Genomic DNA, 26,905 nt, shown 5'->3' on the forward strand with positions numbered 1-26,905 from the left:
AAACAAGGCACTAACCAAAACAAGTTGCAGTTTTAAGCCACGTTTTGTAATAAAAAGGGTTTGCAACTTTCAAAAAATAGAATTTTCGGACATATAGCAAAATTCGGACATATTAGGACAAAAAACTAAAGGTCCTAATGATTTTTAGGCGTCGGACACAGCATGTGAAATTAGGCCAATTTATCGTTTTTTGTCCGAATTTTGGGCCACCTGGCAACCCTGCAAAAAGGCATTTTGCAAACTTCGGCTGTGTGCCTTGTTGCATGGTAATATATGTGCTATATTTTGTTTATTGCTGGAAAATTGTATTAGAATCGATACATGGCAGTATTAACTAGGGTTGGGCATTTGACCGGTCAAATTAGCCTACTTGTCAAATTGGTCAAATATTATATACACTATTAAATTGCATTCTTAGTTAAAAGTTGTAAGTTAAATCTTCTTATAAACCATAAGCAATAAAAAAAAAGGTTTGAACTCATGTAAACTTTTGTGAAATGGGAAATGTTCAGTTTATAATATAATAGGCTATATTATAGCCCCTTCAATTTCATTCCGACAGTGCGTTCCGTTCCTACAGCCTCATTATTGATTTCATTCCCACAACACCGTCATTCATGTCATTCCTACAGCTCATTCTGTTCCTACAGCTTCACTCCGACATTCATTCTGTGCATACACCGTCATTCATTTCATCCCGACATTTGATTCTATTCCGACCGTTCATCATTCCGTAAATTAGTGATACCCTAGCAATTGAAACTGGGTCTTTAGTGCATTGTGATATTCCATCTAGTTTTAGTTCTGCAGAAGCTTTGGGTAAAGTTTGTTTTTGTGACAACAAACTAATAATAATTTTTCACATTCCACCAATATAATTTCTGTGAGCCGTTAGTTCATTTTCAATGTATTTATGTTTAGCTTCTCTAAGAATGTGGTTTAGCTAGTTACGATACTGTTTATATTGGTTATGTTTACTTGTACTTAAAAACCCTGAACTACATAAAGCATGATACATTTTTTTTTACTGTGATTAATTTATAAATTCTTTATCTTTATACTCACTGTGGTCAGTGGTGGTTATATTACATTAATTTATAATTCCTTATACTCACTGTGGTCAGTGGTGCATGGTTAAATGAAAAAAATTAATGTAATATAACAGTGGTATTTTAATAACAGCATCTTCTATATCTGAAATAACTTCTTTACTGATAAATTGGGTCTTATTTTTAAGGAAGTTTCTGTTCTATCACAGCAAGTTGAATGCAATAAAACAAACGTTGGCAGGTAATATTTACATTGTTTGTGTAAAAGTGGTCAATAAGAGTTTGGCTGTGGTTCTTCAAACGAGTTGGTTAACATATTAATGATGAAAGATCATAAATTTGTTAAGAATCTAAAAAGTTTTGAATACTTTTCACTTCCTTGTATTGCATGAGATCTATGTTAAAGTCACCACATGTATACATGTTACAAGTGGTCAATAATAGTTTGGCTGTGGTTCTTCAAACGAGTTAGTTGACATATTAATGATAAAAGATCATAAATTTGTAAAGAATCTAAAAAGCTTTGCATACTTTTTACTTCCTTGTATTGCATGAGATCTATGGTAAAGTCACCACATATATACATGTTACGGCGAAAAATTGATCATTCCAGAACAGTACCTTCTTTTACTCACATCAGGTATTAGTTTGTTTTAAGTTAAGCGCTTGCAAAGATATGCAGCACTGCAATGGATTGCACAACTATTTCGAAATACCCGGTTTACGCAACAGCCTGTCTTATGGTCATGGTTGCAAAGTTAAAATTTTCCATTACTTAATGCTTAGCCAAACTAAAGTGCCAAAATGATGGTTTGGAAGAACGTGACCGCTACAGTTGCGTAACACGAGATTCTTTAATGAGCGAATTGATCTCTCGCAAATGACTAAATTGTATCTGTTAATATCTGCTTTAGTAATAATGCATCTGTTTTATTTGGGAATCAATATGAATTTAATACAAACAATTATGTAAATCCGGTGAAGTGTCGATAGAGCCATAAGTATTCGGTAAGTGTGTCAATGCTTTCACTTCGCTGTTTCAGTATGTGACCTATTTGTGTTGCTTGTAGAAAACGCGTGTACGCATGCCTCCGTGATCATCTTGCTGACCGTACATGTTGTTTGAGATTCTTACACAGCTGACTAGTTTTTGCCGCCAAGACAGTCAATTATACTGTTAATAGCTGCAGCGTGACTGATAGCCAAAAAATGGCAGTCACAACCATATTAATGGCTGTGTGTTAGTTAGTGGCCATTGTTGTAAGCATTTTTTTCTTTATTGTTATCCAACCAAAACACTTAAGACTTTTTTCGACTCCTTTATTACCAATTTATATTTCGATTATTGTGATTTTGCCGTGTTTGCAACCGTTTCGTTTCGAGCCTGTGTATTTTTTCCGCGTATTTCAGTGCCACATTATCACTTCGTGTTGTTAAACTTGATCCGTGCAAGTAAACCAAATACACAAAAGATACCATCTGCTGTTTACACTCATGTGCATCAATGCGTGACGAACATAACGTCACAATGGAGTTGCCAATTTAGGATTTGTATTACTTGTTTTTACACAAAATAGAAGGTGTTTCTATATACTGCCAACCTATATTTTCTATAAAGGCTTAAATCTTGGAGCAGCACCCCCAGAAATTTTCGGAACAAGCCGCCACCGTGCAAACCTAAAAACTAATACAGCTCACAAAAGCGTGGCGTTCAAAGCACACGCTCTCTCGCGGATGAATATATCAATGAGTCCTCGTCACTAACTAAGGAGAAATGAAACTACCAAGCGAAACAATTCGCTGTGAGAGTCCGGCATATTAAGTTTAGAAAAGTCGAGCCAGAGGTTGGGGAAATATCAGTGAAGGATCGACTTATTTTTGGGCAATGAATTGGTCTGACGATTTCATTTTATATTTTCCTCTGTCGAGCAGATACGGCCAAGCGTTTGGCTAATAGCTCGTGGGTCTAAAGCAGGGGTATGGAATTCGTACACGCTGTCCTGCCATTTTTGTGTGTAATAACTTAAAAAAATCTACCTACTTATTTTAAACTTACCGTTGCTCTTCTGGGGATTGGATATTGGCAAATACAAACTCTATCGGTCAAAAAGCTATCGGTTTATTTTATGCCTAGAACTCTAAATGTTTTATTCGAATCTAACTGCTCAAAAAAGATTCCAAGCAATGTGCGACATGTGCTATGGGGCCCTCGCGCAACATTTTTGAAATTACCCTGCCTACCGCGGAAAAGGTTTAGTTACCTTTGGTTAATGCTACCTCTTCAGATACTAAGTTGCAAGCCGGAATTGGAGGTCGTTAGACGTAACTGTGGTGATTTTTAGACCAATGATTGTCTGCGTAGCAAACCTTAGTTTAGGCTTGCGAATTTTTGTCTGGGGACTGTCATCTTCAAGCGTACCACGTGTTGGACATTGCTGGTCTAAAGTCGTATTTATGAAGCGTGATCATCTATTTCGTCGCCCCTTGTGTCGTTGTGCAGTTACTGAAAGTTTGTATGGTCACAAGCATTTCAATGTGACTGATTCATACTTTTGAAAGTGATTTTCAAATCTTCTAAAATTTTAGTGGAATTAAGTGCCTTTCAAATCATACATTCTATTCTATTGCTGTTCGTAGATTGCTAAGAATAAAACAATCATCTGCTACATCATTCATTCAGGTAAGCCGAGAACAGCAGGCGAGTCTATTCTCACAGCTTCTATGACATAATAAACTAATTTACACCTAAACAGTGTTATTGGAAGCCATATTGTGAGATTGAATTGGTTCATTCGCTCCACAATGTGGTATTATAAGGTGTTTAATTACTGCTTATAAATATATATTAGTAACATACACAGATGGAAAAATGCGACCCAATTAAAGTTTGCAAAGCATATCGCATCTTAAAGTCACGAGCCTAGTCAACGCCCGATTGTTTAGACAAGAGCCTAATAACCGGTTGACTTGTCATGCGTTTAAAAGTGGCGAGCCTTCACCGATCACGTCTTTTCTTTAGCTGTTATGCACCCGTGGTCGGTGAATCTTTCCCATTGTTGTTATTGGAATATTTTGTGAAATGCTATGTGCTTTTATATCGCTGTAGTAAGTCTGCCACAGTCTGGCCCGACAAGCTATTTGGTGTGACCCGCACCAACACACCAATTAAGAAAAAACATTATTGTGCACATGTAAAAAAGTTATGTGGCTCTCGCTTGAGGTCCGAAATTGGTTATACGGCCCAACTACGAAAAATGTTGCACGCCCCTTATCTGTTTGCAAAATGTTATTTCAAAATAAAGTTCACGTTATACGTGCAAGCCTGTCACACAAGCAAGGCAAGACTTTTGACAGGTCTAGCTTGACTCTCAAACAATGCACCTGGAAATCGACTGTAATCCCAATAAGGATTACTTAGAATATGGCAATTCATTCAAATAAAAGAAATAGCAGCGACTTAAGGAAACGTATAAACCACATCGTAACTACTGCAGCGGTGCATAAATATTTGTGTCGACTACACCACATACAAAATGTTCCCCTACACAGCATAGGATTGCTTCCGAAGTCCAATTACCTTCAAAATGAAGTTTTTGAATAAAGGCCCTGCAAGGCCTGAAACTTCCTCTACGGATCAACACATTTTAATTTTTTGGATGACAGTGACTCCCTTGTAATAAACAAGGTCTGATGACGTAAATAGATTGTCATTTTGGGATTAATGCCTTGTTGCGATATATAAAATATCTTAAAAACCAGATGTAAGACTTAACTAACACACGAAATATTTGACCAAGTCTTTCAGCGCTGTACGTGAGCGTACGTTGTTCACGCGACTTAACCGTGACGACAACTACGCACTGACGTCACTTTAAGAACGGTCACATTATACGCGTCGGTGCGCACAGTAGGAGTTCCAAACATTTCTGGTTGTCTAGTTCTATTACGAGTGGTGAGTTTTAGTCGACCTATTGACTCATTTCTTTCGGCAGAAAAGGAAGTTTTGTGCAGTACTGCCACCAAGGCGTTTTCAGAGATTAATCAGGGAAAGTAAGATGTTTGTTGTACCGACTGAATAGACTGGTTAAAAATAATTTTTGTTTGGAGCAGAAAAACTATGCAGCAGTTGACTCGTCCCTGCTTGCTTACTCCAATTTTAAAAGATATATCAACACGTACAAAAATCGGAGGTCGCAAGTACACAGCTAAAATATTTTATGCACAGCAACTGGTCATGTTAGCCCAACAGCGATGTAAAGTTGGTGCGTATATTAATCAATTTTGTTGTGGCGCTTTGTTTGCATTCTTTGTTAAGAAAACACAACCTAAATATTGTACCAGTGGTCTGTTATGTGGGGCTCGTGGTCTGTTATTCGAAAGACTTCACTGTTAAGCAAGCAGTTTTTTCACACAAACGAGGCATGAGAGTTTATTTTAGGTCGTTCCCGCACTGCTTCGCTTTCCAAAAGAAGCTTAAGTTCGCTTAAAATTTTGTTTTATCACTGATTATTTTGTCTAATCAAGGATTTTGATCTAAGGTTTGATGTTATAGTTTAATTTCAGTTTTAACATCGTATGTGTGAAGGGGCTTATTTACGCAATTTTATCAAAAAACAAGAAGATTAACTTTTAAGCCCAAACAAAAACAAGATCCTTGTCAACCTCCTGTTTGTGTAAGAGTAAAATGTTGGCTAATCCGGAGGCGATTGGACCAAAAACAGTTTTCGGATTAGACGAAGATCCGGTTTATCCGCTGTCGTTTTTGTGGGATAAACGTTCATAAAAAATACTCCCAGAAAATAAAACGTTCAAAGATCCTTTTATGCAGACACGCCATGCGGCATTTAGCACGTCCCGGACTATGTGCTCTGATGTACTGGTAAATTGCTTCCTGTAACACAAGAACGTACAAAAGGCTCAGCTGTACAAAGATTTGAACGTATACCGTTTACTTTCATTGCAAGCAAAAAGTTTTGCTTTAATCATTATACATATTTGCGTTCACATTAGTTTTAACTCACTGTACATCTGTTGTAATTATATGGTTAACAAAACGCCATCCAAGACCAATTGCCTATTGTGTTTGTTGCGTTGGCCTTTCTTGATCTATACCTCTCAATCACACTTTAGGGCTTTTCGAAAACGATTTGGGTTCGGGCTAGTATTTTTGCAAGAGAAAGATCACTCAAACTAATTGCCACGATTATCTTAACACTTTCAGTGCGGCCAGCAATCACCCAAACATGCGTTCTGTGCGGGCTTTTGTTAATTATTTCAATTATTGCGCACAATTGCATTGTCTTGTCTGCTGCAAGGCCTCAACAGCATCAATAACGAATTACAATGAAAGTAATGTTACAACTTATGAACAATACAATCTAATGCACATTAATTTACTACTTAAACTTAAGCACAATGATTACACAGTGTAACTACCTCAAGGATTTGTTAGAAAAGTCAGCATTGTTACATTGTTATAAAACAAGACTCCATTCACATAATCAAGTTTAACACCCGCCAAGCGTCGCCCTAGACATGCGCCGATCACGCATTTATGGCGTGGGCTATTTGGTATCGACGTACAATGACGGTCAGCCGCATTTTTGAGCAAAAGTTTTTGACGTTAACTAATGTCAAGCCGCACTCTGCGCAAAACGTCTTTTGACATAGATTTACGTCAATCGCACTGAAAGTGTTAACTTTCACCGACGTAGAAAATTACAGGTTTGTTAGTAGGTTGACATTCTCTTGTTCATCCTTACATACTTAAGTTAGAAATTCTATTGTAAGTGGGTTTAAGTGGTATGAAAGAAACGGTTGGCGAAATATAGTCTTCGAATTTATTAACAACTACTGTGTCTCGGATCGATTTTTTTTCTACTTGACGTTTTGTTTTTTAATAGAGTCAAAGTAAAATGTTTAGTATATAATGTGCAACGTAACGCCGTTCCAGTAACATTGAAAGTAATATTGATCGCCCAACGTGAAGAGAAATGAATTCCTGGGATTCAGACTCCAATCAATCATCCTCGCGAGGTGAAAAGACCTTTGGTTTGTCTACAAACTTCCAACAAACTAGCAGAAATGAACTTCTTTCAATAACACGCAAGTCAACCCATAATAATAAGAAAGTTTCTGAAAGTGGAACTGCGGAAAGGCACGTGTTGACGCACACCAATGAAAAAGCCCATGAATGTCATGTTTGTGAAAAACGATTTTCTAGACGTGGAACTTTGAAAAGGCACATGTTGACACACCTAAGAGAAAAAGCCCACGAATGTCATGTTTGTAAGAAAAGGTTCACCCGAAGTGATTATTTGAAAACACACCTTGTTACACACACCAATGAGAAACCATATCGATGTGACGTTTGTGAAAAACGATTTTCCCGAGGGGGGACTTTGAAAACTCACATGCTGACACACACCAAAGAGAAACCTTACAGATGCGATGTTTGTGACAATTTGTTTAGCCTAAGAGGAGGATTGAAAAGACACATGTTTATTCACACCAAAGAGAAATCCCTTCAATGTCATATTTGTGGGAAAACATTTCCCCTAATTGGAACTCTGAAAATACACCTACTGACACACACCAATGAAAAAAAACATATATGTTATGTTTGTGAGAAAAAATTTGCCCGTATTGGAAGTTTGAAAAAACACATACTGACACACATCAATGAAAAAGCCCACGAATGTCATCTTTGTAAAAAAAGATTCACCCGAGGTGATTATTTGAAAACACACATGTTTACACACACCAGTGAGAAACCTCATCGATGTAATGTTTGTGACAAAAGATTTGCCCACGGTGGTTCTTTGAAAAGACACATGTCAATACATACCAATGAGAAACCTCATCGATGTGATGTTTGTGACGAAAGATTTAATATAAGAGAAGGTTTAAAAAGACACATGTTGAGACACCAAAGAAAATTCTCATTGATGTTTTGTTTGTGAGAAACGATTGGCCCGAGGTGATTACATGAAAATACGCATGTTTACACACACTGAAAAAAGTTGAAAACGCACAACTTCCCGCTTTAAATCGAACAAACAGATTTATTTTGGCAAAAGTATCCCTTATGTCGTCACACAAACTTTGATTTGAACACAAACACGCATCTGACGTATCAAAGCAATCCGCTATACTGTCACAGACTTGCTTGGGTGATATTATCAACTTTTATTCAGTAAAAATGTGTCTGTAGACAAAACGAAGATCAGATTTATCAGAACATTGAGCCACTAAATCGTAAATGCTGGTTTGAGGTAAAAAGCAAACAGCTTGTCCCGATGATCCAGGGCATGTAAACCAAAATCTCGACGTGATTTCGTCGCTACAACTACAAACTTTGTGACAAAAGTTGCTTCAACCTATTATTTCTTAGTTTTTATAAATAGAAAATTCCCTTAACAAATGTTTCTGTTTGTTGTTCTTTAAAAATCACATTCTTGCTTTCACAACTCTGAAATAGATGTAGATTCATGTCGTTTGCACGAAGATGAGGTTGGTTTCAATGAATCAAACGACATTGCAATATTATAAAGCGTGAAATTTCGTAGACATTTCAACGTGATGTGCATCGGTTGGTAGCCTACTTGAAAAAACAGTATTAGTAAAAATCATGATTAAATTTGCATGTGAGTCGACGAATCGAACCTTTTCATTTACATTAATTAAAAACGTCAACAGAATACAGCTTAAAGTGCAGATTTCAAGTTTCCTTTAACGGGGTCGCCTTTAGGTGTAAGATGTCTATCTTTGGTCGCATCGATGTCGACTGTATTATGATTTCTACGGGCGGCTCCTGCAATAAATTACAAGATGGGTGAAATAGTCAATAAGGAAATACGACAAATCGAATTGACTGCAAAAAAATGTTTTAATGCCACTAGGTTTTGGTTCCAATGTGTTGTCTCTATTAAGCTGTACAGGGCCCACAAGTAGGCGTTTTCAACCATCTAACATTCTGAATTGACCTGCTTATATACACGACGAAAGTCGATTATGTTACCGGTGTGTCAGGGCAAACGTCGATTTCAAAATTCAGTAGCAACTTGCAAATTGCCAGGCGAACTTCCATCAGGGCGAATCTCATTCCGACACAGTTTCTTGGCCCAGCACCAAACGGTTGAAAAATCATTGGGTCGATTTTGCTCATGTCTTCCATTCTGATTCAGCAAATAACACATTACGTAAACATGCAAGCAGGAAAACGGTGTTTGTTGGCGATTTGGAAACTAACACTTTATTTGTTCAAAAATTTTTTAACTAATTTGAAACCTATGTTATCCCACATAAATCAAAATGGACTGGAAATTTTAATGTTTCAAAAGTATCTTTTCGTAAAAATCTTAAATGTTTTGAATAAATATTTGTAGTGGTGATAACAGGTATTGTTTCAATAAAATGTTAGACATCACGAGTTTGCTGACCTATAAATATTCCGATTTTGGTTTTGCTGAATCAAAGACAAATTAAACCGTTAAGTTATGTGTCGTCGGCAAGAGTTTTTAAGCAACTATTTTTAATTGAAAACGTTGAAATTATAACTTTATCATCACCAGTTGTTTATTATTTTGAAATTAAGTGTTACCGCTCTGGCAAAAATCGTTCCGGTTCCTCCCAATATTCCGGGTCTCGTGACATTCCATAATGTGGAATATCGATGTGGACTCCTTTTGGAATCGTCACTCCATTAATCGTGATTTGTTTTTCACAGAAACGAAAATTTCTAAACGCATAGAAATGGATTAAAACAAAGTGCGTTTTCTGTGTCGTGACAAAGTATAAAACTAGAACACAAATACTCGCAAGGTTACGGGTTCTAACCCCGCCTTATGCTCCCAAATAGAAAATTATATCGTTTTTAATGAACACAATCACATAAGCGACATATTTTTATGTAAGACTTTGTTAATACATCACGTTGCATCAACCACGAAACACGTTTAGATGAATAGTGCAAAGGCATCGCGAAGTTAGTAGTTCGAATCCCACGCACGTATGCGTTCCAAAGTCAATTTTTGCGCGACACTCTGATCTCACTGCGCGCTACACTCACTTTCTTGTAAGCCCCGGTCATATAACGCTTAAAAATAAGGTGTAGCTGCAGCGCGTTCAGCCATTTTTTACCCATTGTGTCGTCCACTTTTATGCCCTACAATGCATTAGCCTCATTCCGCACACCCGCACTTCGTTATCAAGCCGTAAAACCCGAGTTGTAAGTCGCACTTTAAGAAAAACTACGCTAAAAAAATCACTGATATAAACTAAACCAACCTAAAGCGGAATTGGACACCATAAATAAACAAGTAAAATTGACACAGATCCTGAATATTCGACAAGAGCTCCCTTATAACAAGCAAAACAATTTTCGGCGCAAAGCAGTTTACTAAGAATAAAATACAAACACACAACCTGACTGTAGGTGGGTAAAGACGAACAGATTCGTAAATGCATTGGGTCAGAAACTTGAGGTCGCTTATATCCTCATATGTAAGTGAATTCTGCAAAAACAACAACAAAATCAGATATTTGTCATCATGCTCGAAAGCTTAATGGTTTTAATCCCGTCTACTTATGTTTTCCTTTAACAAGATATTCAAGCGAGGCATTGGTCTAATAATAGCAACAAGGTATGGTGATGGTAACGATGCAAATGCGATAAACTTAAATGAATCTGCGGCAAGTAAAAACCTTTTAAAAACAAAAAATATTGTTTCTGAAAACAGGATCGAAGTTAAACAAGGTTACAACATTAGAAACTCACGTCTTTCCCAGCAATCCGTTGTATTTCTTTCCTCGGTTTTTGTTGAGCTTCTTTATTCCATGCAAGGTTGTAGGCAAGAAAGTTGATGGCGCTCGATGTAGTTTCGTAACCGGCAAGTATCATTAGAACTCCGTTCCCTATCAACTCCAGGCGTGTCATACCTAAAAATATTTCACCAAGTTTTAAAACGTCTAGACCAGATTGTTTTGTTTATTGCAGGGATATATTGTAGTTCCACTAAAAGTTATTTAGAAGTATTATATGTGATGTTAATTTGTTAGATTACATTACGAAATGTTGTAACTGCAATTGTTAAATATTTCAATTGCGAGTCTCTAGTAATCCTCATCCTCATATTTATTTTCAGTTGCCTGTACGTAAAATACAATCAACAAGCAACTGGCGGATTGCGAAGGGACCATGTCGGTCATAAAGTCTGATTGTCTGTTATCAAATGTAGTATAATTGTTAATTGTTTATTAAAATTATGTCGACCATATCTGTGGAACCAAACCAAAATAAACACAAAACTTGGTGCTAGGCGACACATATTTATTTATGGTTGATGTGCATATTTGAGAGTTATATCTTCTACTTTAACATTTTCTTGTGTCATTTTGCTCATTGAGATTACAGTCATAACATGTGCTACCATTAAAGCGCAAGTTTTATTAGTTGAAAGACTGCATTCGCTATTTCTAGGCAGTTGTTAAATATCATAAAATAAGTCACTTATTAAAAGTCTGCCATAAACAACAGTTTGTACTGAATGCGCAACCGTGAATGGTTAAACTCTTATTCATTCAATGTGCTCTTTATAACATCTTATCATAGCGCAGCTAAGTGTATGTATAAACCTCAACATTTTCTGCAATCATAATCAAATCGACATATCAGTATACATAAAAAAATGAATAAGGCTTTTGCAGCAGAACGTTGCCTCATGTTGACACAACTTTACAAGTGTCAACACTGTGCTGTAAAGATGTCAAGTTACTTGTTGACTTAAAGCAAACATTATGCCTGAACTCTGTAAGGGGTGTACTGACACTGGTGGGTAGACAATTAAAAACACTACGTAAATCTAAAACATGCTAATCGCTGCTTAACTAAACCTATGCGAGGCCGAAGACTACTTCAATTAGGTTTTCAAGTTTATATTTCGAGAAAGCATGCGTATTATATAATGTTTTACGGTCAAAAAATCTTTTTATTGCTTATATGAAACAGATATGTTCATAACTTACTACGCAGCAAAAGTCACGTAGTTACAGTTAAAGCGATTTTCCCAACGAAATTTTTTTAACAGCCAATTAATTATAATTCTGTGTTCCAGATTTTCCTGGGAAATTAAACCAATTTCTAAACCTTAAGAAAGCTGCACACAATGTGAGTGACAATAGATTAGCCACATTAGTTAGTGTAGTTCCGTTATGGCTCTTTATTTTAATGGGCTAAAAAATCATACAAATTTGATAAGAAAACCAAGCCCAAAAGTATCCATTAGTAGCAGACATCTAGCCGTCGATCTATATTCTTCGTCATACAAACACGGTCTATTTTGAGACCCTTTTTATTAAGGCGGATTTTTACAAGAACTTTACCTTATCCGTGTGTTTGATTTTTGCGGTTAATTTACCGATTAAAATTGCTTTGATGCATAATGAGTTAAGGGTTTTCCCCATAGCTATTGCGTATTTGAATGTCACTAGTTTAAAATGACCGAACAGCAAAGTTTCTCCTAATAACCCTTTGGCGTAGAATAGCAGTGACAGAATTAATAACACAATATTGCAAATTCCTTTATGTTGTTAAAATCCTAAAAATGTTATACTACATTGAAAGTAGTTTACTATGCTTTTTCGTTTAAAACCCAAATGATAAGTTTACCATGGTTTAAATTTAGCCTCAATTTAAAAGAGCAAAAGGTAATAACACCTTGAAAGTAGATAAAACTAACGTATGTTGATCCAGTTTGACCTTATTTGAGTATTTGTCCGAAAGAGGATTTTAGCATCGCTCCTCAACCCGATACAAGTAAGATTATAAAGCGTTTTAGTTGGTTACCTAAACTGTTTAACGCCTACATCTCAGATAACCATTCATCATCATCATTTTTCTTTCCCGCTTAATCCTTTTGAGGGTCGCGGGGGCAGCAGCTCAAGATTGAGCCTCCACACTTCACGGTCAGTCACCACTTCCTTCAGTTCATCCGGATAAATTCCCAAGCGATTCCAGGCCAGGCTTTTAACTTGATCTAACCATCGAGGTCGTCCAGTGGGCCGCTTCCCTTTTGGTTTTGCCAACAGAGACTGTTTGGGAAGCCTTTTCTGAGGCATTCTGTGAACATGGCCAAACCATTTCAGCTGGGATCGTTCGATTTTGAGAAGCAGAGGATCGACGCTCAGAGATTTGTGGATTTCGGAGCTACGTACTTTGTCAAGTAAAGTAACCCGTTCAACCCTACGCAAAAACCTCATTTCAGATGCTTGTAGTTGTGATCGCACCTTCTCGGTCATGATCCACGCCTCATGACCATAAGTGAGTATGGGAATGAAGATGGTTTTAAATACCGCCATCTTCGCCTTCTTCGCCAATTCTCGTTTCATGACAACAACCGGTGTCTTGTCTCCCATCACTTGTAAATGTGACCCCAAGATATGTAAACTTCTCTACCTGTTTCAGTGAAACTCCATCTACTTGTAAATCGCACTGATCAGGTTTTCTGGAAAGATGGAGTACCTCAGTTTTCCTTGTGCTGATTTTCATCCCTGCGGTGTTACATGCAGCAGCAAAGCTGTTTAATGAGTGTTGGAGGTCAGATTCAGCAGAAGCAAGCAAAACCAGATCATCTGCAAAAAGCAAACGACTAATTTTAAAGCTTCCAATCGTGACACAGTCATCAGTTTGGCTGCACTTGTCAATCCAGTTCATGTAGATAACGAAAAGAAGTGGTGACAATACACATCCTTGCCGAAGACCAACCCCTACATGGAATGGTTTAGTTTGTTTGCCGTTCACGCGAACACAAACCTCGGGCTGATTGTAAAATGATTTAATGGCCAGCAACAACTGGCCATTGATGCCATGTTCCTATAGTACTCCCCAAAGTTGTTCTCGAGGAATCCGATCAAATGCCTTCTCAAGGTCGACGAAACATGCGAATACGTCTTTGGCATATTCCCATGATTTCTCGAAGACTTGCTTCAATGTGAAGATTTGGTCCGTAGTGCTGCGACCAGGACGAAAACCACACTGGCCCTCCTCCAGTTTTGTTTCCACTATTTCTCGGCATTTGGCATACACCTTTCCTGGCAAACTAAGCAACGATATTCCTCTGTAGTTCGTGCATTCCTTGCGATCGCCTTTTTTGAAAATGGGAATAACTAGGCCCGTTTGCCAGTCTTTAGGTGTCTTGCCAAGTTTCCACGCCACTTGACACACTTGTGTTAACCACAGAATTCCTTCCCGTCCAAGAGCCTTCAACATTTCAGGTCGGATGTCATCTTCACCAGCTGCCTTTCCGGATTTTAGCCCTCTTAGATAACTCATCAAGTCTATAGAGCTCTTCTGGCAAATATATTTTATTCCAAAATACTTTTGCCAGAAGAGCTCTATAGACTTGATACTATGCCTGGCAGCAACAGCCTATTTAGATAACTCATGTTGTGAATAGTTAAATTATCTTTCTTGTACAAGGTTGAGGAGCGATGCTAAAATCTTCTTTCGGACAAATATCCTCCGTACATCGATGATTCCAGTAAATAGTAAAACCCACATTTTCCACATGACTAATATTTTTTTATGAAACAATCTCAGCTATGCCTGTATGTACAAACAACGAATTATTGAGAGTACATATCTCATTGTAAAAACCGTTAAACATAACCTAAGTATATTATTTCAAAACCTATATGTTGCTTACCTGTTAAGGTCAATGTTAAACCGTTAGCCAATAAACATTGTTTAAACCCTAAATCCAACAAAAACTATTTATATGGCCCTTGCACTGAAAATGTACACTCACAATTTGACAAAGTAAAGTTCCTTGATTCATTACGGCACAACTTAACCAACGTAGAGCTAAGAAATACGTCAATCAAACTGCCTGCATTTACCCTTTATATTGCTATGCTAAGAGTGTAATACAATATTAATGTAAATAGCCTAGACATGACATTGGCCACTTAAGATAAGACCGGCCCGCGGCCCCTATTTCCGTGGCCCGCGCAGACTTCAAATTACTCTAACAATTATGAATACTTTTTACTGTTAGAGCATGTAATGTTGCTATTTGTACACCATTACTGGTATCTTTGACTTTGTACAACGTCACACCATGATAAGGTTTTATCCAATGTGACGACATACCCCAATTGTTGCACCATACAGGGCATTATGAAAAAAGTGCCTTTCTAGCAATGATTCAGTAACATGATTTATAGGTGCAGTAAATACATTGAGATTTATACTACAAACAAAGTGAAAAGCAAAGTGAAAATGTCTTGCAGCAAAAAAAGAAAGATTGAGTATAAAATACTTCGTTGTTCAAAATCATCAAGATGTAGTTTGCTTGATTTGCCAAGACACTATTGCAGCAGTTAAAAAAGTCCTTGAGCAAACAGCAGCAGGTGTTTTGTAGTTACAAAAAAGACATCGAACTTGCCACGAAATTGAGCTTCAAGCTATCTGAAGCAATTGCCGAGAAGGGAAAGCCGTTTAGTGATAGTGAATTTATTAAGAATTGTTTGGGGATATTTATTGAAAATGTATTTTCGGAAAAGAAACATTTGGTGGACCAAATAAGCCTTTCTCGTTTTACAGTGGCTCGCCGAACAGATGATCTTTGAAAAAATATCGAAGTTTCTCTGAAGGAAAGAATAAGGAAATGCTCTGCTTTTAGTATTGCTTTAGACGAGAGTACAGACTTAAGCGATACTGCCCAGCTAGTTGGTTTTATACGAGGAGTGACGAATGAATTTGAAGTAATTGAAGAATTTTTGGACATGGCAAGTATGAAATCGACAACAACAGGCCAAGATATTTGCGAGGAGGTAAAAAAAATAATGAAAAAATTTGAAATAGATTCTTCTAAGTTGGTTGGTATAACCACAGATGGAGCCCCATCAATGGTGGGAAAAAAATAACGGATTTGTCAAAAAAATTCTTGGAGGCTATTCAAGCTGAAAATGTTTTGGTAAGCCATTGCATCATACATCAGGAAAACTTCTGCTCAAAGTACTGGATTTTTGCGAAGTAATGAAAAATGTTGTTTCCTGGGTTAATTTTATTCGAGCACGGGGATTAAATCATCGGCAGTTTAAGTCGTTCGTGCAGGAGGTTAACTCTGATTACCAGGCTGTAAATTATTTTTGTGCAGTAAGATGGCTTAGTAGAGCTGCCACTGTGAAACGATTTTGGAGTCTTTGGCATGATATTCAAACTTTTATGGAAAGTAAAGGTCAAGACGTTTCCTTTCTCAAAGATGAGACATGGCTGAATGATTTTGCTTTTTTAACTGATATCACACATCACCTTTCAGAACTGAATGTGAAACTGCAAGGAAAGCATCAGTTAGCAAATAAGATGGTTGAACATATTTCTTCATTTCAAGTAAAACTACAACTCTTTCGATCACAGTTGAGCAAAGGATTCCTGACTCATTTTTCTTGTTTGGAAAGTAGAAAAGTTAAAGTAGAAGACTGCGAAAAATTTGTTGCGATGATTGAAAAGTTAATTTCGGTATCTGACTTTCGCTTTAAGGAGTTTGAAAACACAATGCTGACTTTCAACTTTTTGCTCATCCATTTGACCATTTGGTGGAGAATGTTCCTTGCAGCTTTCAGTTAGAAGTCATAGATTTACAAGAAAATGTCGATCCCAAACGGGCCTACTAAGAAAATGATTTAATCACTTTTTACAGAAGCTACGTGTATGGAAATTACATAAATCTAGAAAATCACGCTAGAAAAATGATCTCTCTATTCGAAAGCACATACTCCTGTGAGCAGTTCTTTACAAAAATGAAGCTCTTTTAAGTCAAAATGCAGAAATCAGCTTTCAGATGAGCATTTGTCAAGCCAACTTCGAGTTGCCACTTCTTCTGCCAAAGCTGACATTGACAAGATCTCGGGAGAGAGGAGATATCAGACATCCCATTAATCAAAGAGTAACTTCGTTGTGTGTGCTTTACTATAAAATAAACCGTTTAAAAAATGTATGTGTTGCTTTATTGTCTGGCCCTCAGCATCATTTTAACTGCAAGTTGTGGCCCACTGCGATAAACAGCTGCACTGACTTAATGCTTAGCCAAACCAAAGTGATGGTTTAAAAGCACGTGACCGCTGCACATGTTATTGAATTTTTAACATATCGTTCCCGAAATCATGTGAGAAAACCCTACAGTTGTAATAATACTTAGTTGGGTTGACAGTTGATATTTGTGCACCTGTAAAAAAAGTTATCGGTGTGTTGCAGTAAAATAAACTCTTAGCTGTATTAGATGGCTGGTTGTTTATTAGGTGATAATATTAGGTTTAACAGATGCTAAACCAGCAACAACACATGTAGTACGTAACACCGCATTGTTTATGGTGCGATTTTATTGTGTTATTTTTGTGAAACATCAGGTTTTCTTACATTAATTGCATGCCTGTTTCGAAATAAGTTGTGCTAAACTGTGGTGATTATATGTTGTTGTTTGCTTTTGCAGTGACTGTGTTTGTCAAAGGCAATAAACTTGCAAATTGGTTCGTGTTATTCTCTACCCGTAACATGGATATAGAACATGTTTTGGGTTGGTATTTTAGCGAATATGTCTGGGGTGGAGATTTCAAATGAGCATTAGTTTTTTATTTATAGTGTATTTAGGGACAAAATGCCAATCTCAGACTAAGATAAAGGAGTTAGTGGCAACAAAAACATGTTACTTGCGAGGTTTCCAACGTTTTGTTGGTAACTGACAGCAATGGAAGGCAAATCGTAAAACCACAAATTTTACACTTAATTTAAAATAAGGGGACATTGCATTTGTAATTTGTTTGGCCATGTCACCATTTATACACTTTAAAATAATCTAGTAAAGATAATTTTCCACGATCAGCAAAAAATGTGAAATACATAACCTCGTTAAATTTCCTTTTTTGTCGATAGCACGAGTAAGCCAACCACAGATCATAAACCTTTCGGCTATCTGTATGCTGGGTGCAGAAATAAAACACGCCTGCACAGAATTGCAGTTTGGAATGTTTTAGCGATAGGAACAAACGATGTTGCAAAGAAACGTTTTAAAAGTCTACGTAACTGAAAACTACATTACACCATGTTTTTAATGCAGGTCGCCGTAGCTATCATCCTACCTAAAAAAAACGTACTGGAAAAATGTGCGTAAAGACAATACACAGTTTCGTTATATGGCACGAGAAGAAAAAATCAGTCTATCAACCTAAACATCGGGTCAAAGCCTGTGCACTGGCCTGACAGGGCACATCTCTCACTACAAGGTCTGCGTCAGTATATGGCTTGTATCGAAGACTGAATAACGAAGCTAATTGGCGTTCAACGCTCCTTCGGATTAAATTTTACCCTTATTACAAAATGTTTGCTGGTTACAGTAATGATTATCAAGAATCTAAAGATAACTATAACAGAAAATTTATGTTACCCCTTTGGGGGTAATTACCCACAGGTTAAGAACCACTGATCTAGATGATTGTGTAAAAAGTGCAGCTTGATGCTCATGTTTGCACCCTTGCAGACTTCTTATTAATTCAGTTACATGCTCTTTGTAGTTTTGGGCCTTTACACTTCTTTTTGGTTTTAATTTTTAATGGCATTTACAATTGCAACCCAGGCTTTTCTTTTATTGATCTTGGGAAAGAGTCATCATTTACCAGCTTTCTGATCTGGGGTCCATCAAAAATACCAGCTTTCAACTTTTCATTTGTTATTCCTTGGAATTTGTTACAAATGTATGCAAAACAATCACCATATTTGTCTAAGGCAGGGGTGTTCAACTCGAAAACACCACCGTGCCAATTTTGGTTTTGAAATATGCTCGCGTGCCAACGTTTGTTACTTTTTCCAGACCAATCCGAAAATATGTCAAACCCTTTTAATCGATTAGAAAAAAGAATTCGTCCAATGCGAGTGAACGTGTTATAATAGTCCAGAAACCTTTCATTCCGTTTATGCGACACAAGATACAAATAGTTTGCCACGGGGCTCATATAACGACCAATTTAATCAGTGGGTTTGTGTAACCTTGATACTGATATCTTTACTAAATTTAAAATAAAGGCCAAGAAGAATCAATAAAAAAAATTAATTGCCAGACAAATCCTGCAGTTTATGTGCAAAAGTTGCTTGCCATTTTTAAATGCTCTGCGCGCCACTTTTGGCACGCGTGCCTCGTGTTGGACACCCCTGGTCTAAGGCTTTAACAAATGGGCAGGAACTTGGCCGAACGGTCTGGCGCGCCTGACCCATATACAGACATAAAAAACTGATCGGGATTCGTCCCCGGGAGAGTCCTGGGTTCGAAACCCGTGAAAAAAAAAAAAAAAAAAAAAGGCTTTAACAAATTGCTTCACTATGCCCAACTTTATTTGAAGAGGTGAAAACACAATTTTTGATCTGTCCACGAGAGGTAAAGCTTGAACATTCTTTGCACCTGGAACCATTTCCTTTCTAACATGCCAATCTTATTCTACCCTAGGCTCTGTTCTGGCTCTGCTATCCCACAAACATAAAAACATGAAAACTTTGTATAACCACCCTGCATTCCAAGCAAAATTTCAACCATTTTTAAATCTACACAAATTATCCATTTGTACTCATGATAAGAAATCTTTTCCAAGACAAATTTGACTTATTCTTTAAAAGTGGTTGAATGTCCAAGAGGAATGGATCCAAAAACATTACCATTATGAAAAAGAACGCACTTCAATCCTTTCTTTTTTGGTTGGTTGTTTGATGGCACTATCCGGAGATTTAGTTGTAAAAAACTCATCGTCACTGCAGCACGGTTCCAGGGTTAGTGTGACAGTGTCTTCATCTAAGTTGCTTGTGGTGCTACAAAATATCAAGTTGTTAACAACAAAAAAGGTGCTTTTTTGACTGTTACCTCCTGGGTTTTACATAAGGATAAATATACGAAATTGCATCGTACAGACTCCAACTATAACTGCTGGATGCTGCTGAGCCTGACCTCACATTCATTTCTTTTCTTTTGATTTTTACGTATCCTCGATGCCTTCCACTTTTCTTTTATGTCTTGAACTGAAAATATCTTTAAAATGTTTTATCTGACTTTCTGCCATGCCTTACTAACATACCAACTACTTGCTTACTGTATTCTAGCTCTAAAAAATGTTTTGCAAACTATACAAGTAAAAATCATGGCTTACTAACACAATGACTATTTGCTTACTATATCCTAGCTCTAAAACAATGTTTTGCATACTGTAAAAATCATGGCTTACTAACATAATGACTACAGTACTTGCTTAATGATAGCCCTAAAAATTGTTATGCAAAAAAATCGTGGCTTACACATAATGACTACTTGCATACTGTATTCTAGCCCCAAATATTGTTTTGCATACTGTAAAAGTAAAAAACTTGCCTTACCAACGTAATGACCACTTGCTTACTGTATTCTAGCCCTAAAATTGTTTTGCATACTGTAAAAGTAAAAAACAAATACAAACCTGGTGTGTACATCTCAGAAGCTATTTTAAGCCAGCAATTGTCTTTAATATTGCGATTGTGGTAATCGCTGATGCTGGAATTGAACAAAGCAGGAAAATCCCGCACTTTGTTAATTAAAATTTCCTCCATTGTTTGCTAAAACTAAAACCTTAAAAAATGTTTATTATTTTAGTGTAAACCAATAACCAAACCAGGACTAGCATCCTGACCAAGGGTCTAAAGTCGGTGTTCAATGACACAAAGACTATAATACATAATTGAGGCAATTAATTCTGTCATCCTTGTTTACGTTTTCAGTTTCAAATACCTTTAGTGGCAAAACAAACCACGCATATAGTTATCAAAACATGAAAATGTTAAAAAAAGCACAGGCTGCTAGTTCTCAACAGTACACGCGCTAAGCGATTTTTCGATTCAGAAGCGATGGCAAGCGACGCGACATTCGCGTGTAGTGTAAAGGCTTCAACACAAACAAGGCAAAAAGATAACGGATCGCTTCGCGTGTAGTGTAAACGCACCTCAACAATGGCGTCAAGAAGGTACAACTGCATTCGATTCCTAGTTTTGGTTTTAATCAGGGGCGGCTCGTGCCAGGGTGCTGCGGAGCTGCAGCACCCCCTAGATATTGTTACTTAATTGTCAACTTTCATTATACTTATTTTTTATTCTTAAGTATAATTTTCGCTTTGATCGGCATTTTTTTTTGAAAAAAATTTGCCATTAATATGTTATCTATGGTGGAACTGCAGCTCCAGTTTCATGACGTTTTGCACTTTTGCGCACCTGCAAAAGCTAAATGCCGGGAACAATAGGCGACAGAGTGCTGCGGCTCGCGCAGCTCCACCAATCACGTAGCGTGTGAACTGGCCTGTAGTTGCGTTGTCTGTTCCGGGTTTACTGTGCTCCAAAGCCAAACCCGTGTACTGTATTTTTAAGTTCGACAGTGAGTACAGTTACATGATTATTTTTGACGGTTATTCGTGACTTTTTAAGATGAACTGTTTGTCTAGTAGCTGCTAAATTGCTTCACAGGAGATGTTTCTTAAGAATGCACGTTCTACAGAGAAAATAGTCGTGACCAGCAAGCATATCCTATTGATAAAATAGTTAATGAAACTTAAAAAAAGAAAAACCAGTTAGCCAGCTATTTCTATGAGTCCCTCAAAGGCAAAACGATTCTTTTCAAAACTGAAAAGGATGCAAACTTTTCTAGGGAACACCATTATTTCCAAAAAGATTTGGTTGTAAAAAGGAAGCACAAGGTTTAATAATATGGTTTCAATTTAAGTGAGAGTGTTGTAACTTCAAAGCTTACAGAGTTTTGCCCTTCAAAAAAAGGAATTATGAGCTATTTACCACCAAGTAATGCAGCAAGTATAGCAATTAAGAAAGTTGATAATTGGTCTGTACACAAAAATTTTAAACAAGAAAAGATTTTTAAATAAACAAGCTCTGTGGTTGTTTAATTTGCGAGTTATGATACCATAAAAAAGGCTCGTTTTTTTGTGTAGCAATAGTCTGTGAAGTGTCATAGAATATGTTAAAAACGCTGACTATGACAATAAGTTACTAAAATGAAACATGGGCGCATATTAATGACTGAATAGCAAGTGTGTTAGTTATACAAATAATGCCGTCTGCTGTTTACACTCGTGTACATTATTGCGTGACAAATTCTTTAAATGGGTCTTCGTTGCTCCAGTTAACAAAAAAATTCTTATGTATCTTTTCTTTTGCGATATTTTTTTTCTTCCACTTGAATCATACATTCGCAACTCCAGACAAGGCTTATGTAAAAAGAAATCTGATATAATTGATGAGGGTCAGCCTTTGTATGCTGAAAAAGACTGTTTAATCTTTCTCCTGTACAAGCGGCGTGACAAATACAAAATACAAGTAATTTTTGCAGTCACACATCATTTCTTTCGGAACCCTGCATTTGTATTTTACATCCATTTTTAATTCGTGGCCGAGCTCAACCGAAGTAAAGTACGCTTTAAGTTCTTCCCAGTTCATCAATATATTGAACATGATTTTTCCCCGTACCAACCAACGAGTAGAGGAAAGTTTTTCAAAGGACAAAGGAGCGCTTGAAAATTCAGAAGCGGCATTTATAACTATAAACAATTCTTTAAAAGCTTCCCTTCTTAGCTGACTGTGACTGAATTCCCTTCTTAGCTGAATGTGATTTTACTTCTGAAGCTTTATTTTTCCAAGAGTTCTGTCATGACCGTGAGCTACCAATATTTCCCCTAGGTGATTGACTGAACGCATGGCACAATGAGAAGTCATTCTTACGGCTAGTTGCAATTCGGCTGCTTCAACCTTGTCTTTAATATTTGAATTAGGATTCTTTGTCAGGTTAAGTGTAGCCTGTCCTTTAAATGCAAGCTGCTAGTTTTGGTGCCAACTACATTCAAAATTTTGAGGTGTTTGGCGGAGCCGCCAAATTGGCAACCCTGATTCTGATCTTGAGCTGTTAATTTCCTTTTCTTGTAATGCCTTAATTTGGTCACTGCTCAAAAACTTTTCTAATTTCTTTGACATTTTTTTCCACTTTGCATTCAATGCTGCAATCTAATTTTATTACAGTTATAAAATGTATCCCTTGCTGTCATACCTGTCACTGTAGTTTCCTGTTTTCTAATTGATAATTTGTACATCTTGGGCAATCTGTTTCCTCTATATCTTCTTGTGTATTTTCCATTTCTCTCTCTAGTTCTAGTTTTTTGCAATACATGTGGTCGTGATTAGGTTCTAAATACAATTTTCTTTACCTTTACCAACATTAAATGTTTAGTTTTGGATATGTTTGTTAGTTTTGGATATGTTTGTACCTTGAGAGACACTTTCATCCATGCGTCTCTCGCTGGACAGTTCGGGACACTAAAAAACGTGGGTACCGCTCCCAACTTAAGCTATTTAAACTTGTCAAATTCATTTGACTCAAAACGGGTCTAAACTAAACCAGACTAATGTTTAATGTTCAACTGCCAAAAAATATGCTATTCTAACCTGGCACAAACGACTGTTTTTGTTGGGCGCCCACTTGTTCCGACAATAATTTTGCAACCAACGTCGTCGGAGCTGCGCATTTATGGGAAATCTAAACATCCGAATCCCACATTCGCTTCTGTTCAAATTGTTTGGATCTGAGCATCCTCCCATTACGCAATTTGAGCAGAAAAATACTTAATTTTAAAACCTTAAAAAAAACACTTTTGCAGTGATACAAAAGTAAGTTATGACTGTCAAGTACCCATAGATTTACAAAATTAGCAGCGTAAGCGTTTTCGGCTACTTACCACATGGAAAACAATTAAGCATATTTTTAAAAAAAATTAGGCCGTTGAATTTATTTCTAGTCTTTACAGTTATTCAAAATTTAACAAAAATATGCGTTTCTCCCTATACCTGCTGTACTAACACAAAATGGCGTCCATAGGGCTCTATCGCGAAACAATGGGTTGGACAACTTGTGTTTTCTATAGACCTAAAACGTGACGAGACGGATGAATTCTTTGATATGCAAAAATACACCTCACAATATCAAATTGGGCCTGCACGGCTTTTCTTTGCACATAACATTTCAATGCCTTCTTCTGTGGGTACTTCAATTTCACGATGTACATTAAGAAGTGTGAGCCATTCTGTCGCCTTCGCCAACTGTGTTCCGCAAGCAGGGGCGGCTCGTGCTAGGGTGCTGCGGAGCTGCAGCACCCCCTAGATATTTTTACTTAATACACCTACCATAATATTACAAATAACTTTTATTAATTTTATTTTTTTATTCCTTAGCAATATATAATAAGCATAATTTCCGCCCTAGTCACTTTTTTTTTCATTAAAATTTTTTTTTTTTGAAACACTAATGTATATCTATGCTGGAACTGCAGCTCCAGTTTTTTGACTTTTTGCGGTTCTGCGCATGCGCACTTTGAAAAGCTACATGCTGGGCGAAATAGGAGCCAGGGTGCTGCGGCTCGCGCAGCTCCACCAATCACGTAGCGTGTGACCTGGGCACCCGGAAGTAGTTTTCTGTTCCGCGTTTATTGTGTGCCAAAGCAAATCACGTGTACCATCAGGTTCGACAATGAGTACAGTACGACAGTTCCCTTTTTTAATCATTTCTACAGTTTTTGATTGAAAGGTTAATCATGGCTTTTCAAGATTCTAATTCGGTGACTGTAAGTGAGCTTCAGCAACTTAAGTTTTCGCAGTTATCAAGTTCTGAAAAGGTAAGCATAAAGAAAAAAGGGCGTCCAACGCCTGATATTCAACTTTGTTAGCCAGGAATGAGCCACAAGAAAAAATATATACGCAGTTTTAATTCTGAATGGTATCAAAAAATGGCTTTGTGGTTGTGAAGTTAAAAATGCACTGTTCTGTTTTCCATGTTTGCTGTTTTGAGGTGATGAAAAATGCTGGACAAAAGATGGTTTTACAAATGTAGCCAAAATAGGTGAGAGAGCAGAAAAACGTGAGAAGTCAAAGAAGCATGTGGACAATGATGTTTCACATTCACTTTTGGGAAGTGTAAATATTAAGGAAAAACTTAGTGAGGCGTATAGACTTTCAATTATTGAACACAACAAAAAAGTGAAAAAAAATCGTGAAATTTTGTCCAAAATAATAGACTGCATTTTGTTCTGTGAAAACTCCCTTACGTGGACATGATGAAAAAGATGAGTATTGATATAATGGACATGTACTGTTTGTCTAAACCAGCAGTTCTCAACTGGGGCGCCAGCGCCCCCCTGGGGGCGTTTGCTCCACTAAGGGGGCGCTGGAGAATAATTGGGCGATTGGTGGGCGCTGGGAAAATATAGAGTAGGTAAAACAAAATGTCGAAGTCATTTGTCATATCTTTTCCATCTGCCACCAGTTAAAGTAGATTTAACGAAGTATTCACTGTATTGTGTACTTTGTTTGCTGCGTGTTTTTGACTGTGGTGTCACAATGCATTTTATACCAATCACAATTCGTCATTTGTCGGGGCTTGTCTGCGCTTCGATAGCAAAATTTGCTGGTAGCAATTGATTTGTGCTGGGCCGAATCGAGATAGAACCCGAGTACTTTGTACCAGGCATCGCACATCGCAATTTTTGATGCTCGGCGCTCGGACGCATTAACTAAGCCGTTAGACCAGGGGTCACTAAACTACGACATCATTTCATCCAAACTACCGTATTTCGTCCTAATATATGTTTTAGAAAATTTTTAGTTCATGTAAACGGTAAAAGCTAATTTATTGGAAAAGTATTTCTGCAACAACATGTAGGAATAAGTCCACCAAAATTACAGAACCCATAAAATGATTCAAAAGTTGTTTGTTTTATTACAGACTAAAACTATCAATGCCTTCATCATTGTGCGCGAACAAACTGCTTTCTAATGTTAATAATGATAGAATAAATGAGCTTTGCCTGTACAAGAAATTTTATAATTTTCAAATCAATTTTACTATTTAACAGTAGCACGATCTAACAAAGATTGCACTTTTGTTGGTCCCGGAAAGACGCGCGTTAGGGCTCCTATGTGGCCCTCGCAAGATATTTTTAATTTTATCCGGCCTGCAGTGAAAAATGTTTGGTGACCCCTTCGTTAGACAATCACTACAGAACCGTTCTGCGAATTGATTACTTGCTTTTTACCCAATATTGTAAAAGGCAAGTCATATACGGTTTTTGTGACATCACAATTGAACGTGTGGTTTGTTTACTGCTGACGTACAGAAGTAGGGTCCCAAAGAATAAAAGCGACTGTTTTCAAAAACGTCAAATAGTGTTAACAATCTCAATTGCCCTTTGTTACATAACACCGTTGGTGTTTCACTTGGCGTTGGCTTTCCTTACATGTTATGCAAAAAGGACCTATACATTTTAAATATGGCCCTGGGGGCTAAAAAAGGAGCAAGTAATACATGGAATTCGAAACGTTTCTGACGTCACCAGACACCGAGCGGTAACGTGAGATGCTCGGTGCTCGACCACACAAAACAATTGCGGATTTGACCGTCACGTGTACCAAGCTAAAAGCAATGAGCACTGTCTGTAGTTAGTGGTATCTTGTTGAATTTACCATTAGAATATTTATGATTAAGTGTTTAAACATCTTAATCATCGCATTGAAATAAAATCGTATTTATTTTTGTCAGTCTTGACGGGAGGGGGGCGTTTATAAATAACGAACACGTAAAAGGGGCGGTACAAGAAAAAAGGTTGAGAAATATGGTCTAAACCAGGGGCGTGCAACTGTTTATCGCAGTGGGCCACAACTTGCAGTTAAAATGATGCTGAGGGCCAGACAATACAGCAACACATACATTTTTTAAACAGTTAATTTTAAAGAAAAGCACACACAATGA

At 37.2% G+C, this 26,905-nt stretch overlaps 3 protein-coding genes and 1 pseudogene across 3 annotated transcripts; 1 reads left to right on the forward strand and 3 right to left on the reverse strand.

Moving 5' to 3' along the window:
- The first annotated feature begins 4,372 nt into the window (after positions 1-4,372).
- LOC145220357 (uncharacterized) lies at positions 4,373-8,644 on the forward strand. Its single transcript, XM_080087597.1, has one exon. It carries the CDS (start codon positions 7,043-7,045, stop codon positions 8,009-8,011), a length of 969 nt encoding a protein of 322 aa, XP_079943723.1. The 5' UTR covers positions 4,373-7,042; the 3' UTR covers positions 8,012-8,644.
- Positions 8,645-8,769: 125 nt separating this feature from the next.
- LOC145219645 (cytochrome P450 3A4-like) lies at positions 8,770-10,950 on the reverse strand. Its single transcript, XM_080086978.1, has 5 exons — positions 10,828-10,950; positions 10,476-10,564; positions 9,652-9,789; positions 9,070-9,226; positions 8,770-8,862 (listed from the first exon to the last, which is right to left on the reverse strand). Exons 1-5 carry the CDS (start codon positions 10,948-10,950, stop codon positions 8,770-8,772), a joined length of 600 nt encoding a protein of 199 aa, XP_079943104.1.
- A 1,988-nt stretch (positions 10,951-12,938) lies between these two features.
- Positions 12,939-13,463, reverse strand: LOC145219646 (uncharacterized). The gene has a single exon (XM_080086979.1). The coding sequence runs from the start codon at positions 13,461-13,463 to the stop codon at positions 12,939-12,941; it is 525 nt and encodes a 174-aa protein (XP_079943105.1).
- A 6,288-nt stretch (positions 13,464-19,751) lies between these two features.
- Positions 19,752-22,830, reverse strand: LOC145219647 (uncharacterized; annotated as a pseudogene).
- Between the last annotated feature and the right edge of the window lie 4,075 nt (positions 22,831-26,905).

The sequence above is a fragment of the Phallusia mammillata genome, chromosome 3 (assembly GCF_965637545.1).
Source record: "Phallusia mammillata chromosome 3, kaPhaMamm4.hap1.1, whole genome shotgun sequence".
Taxonomy (NCBI): domain Eukaryota; kingdom Metazoa; phylum Chordata; class Ascidiacea; order Phlebobranchia; family Ascidiidae; genus Phallusia; species Phallusia mammillata.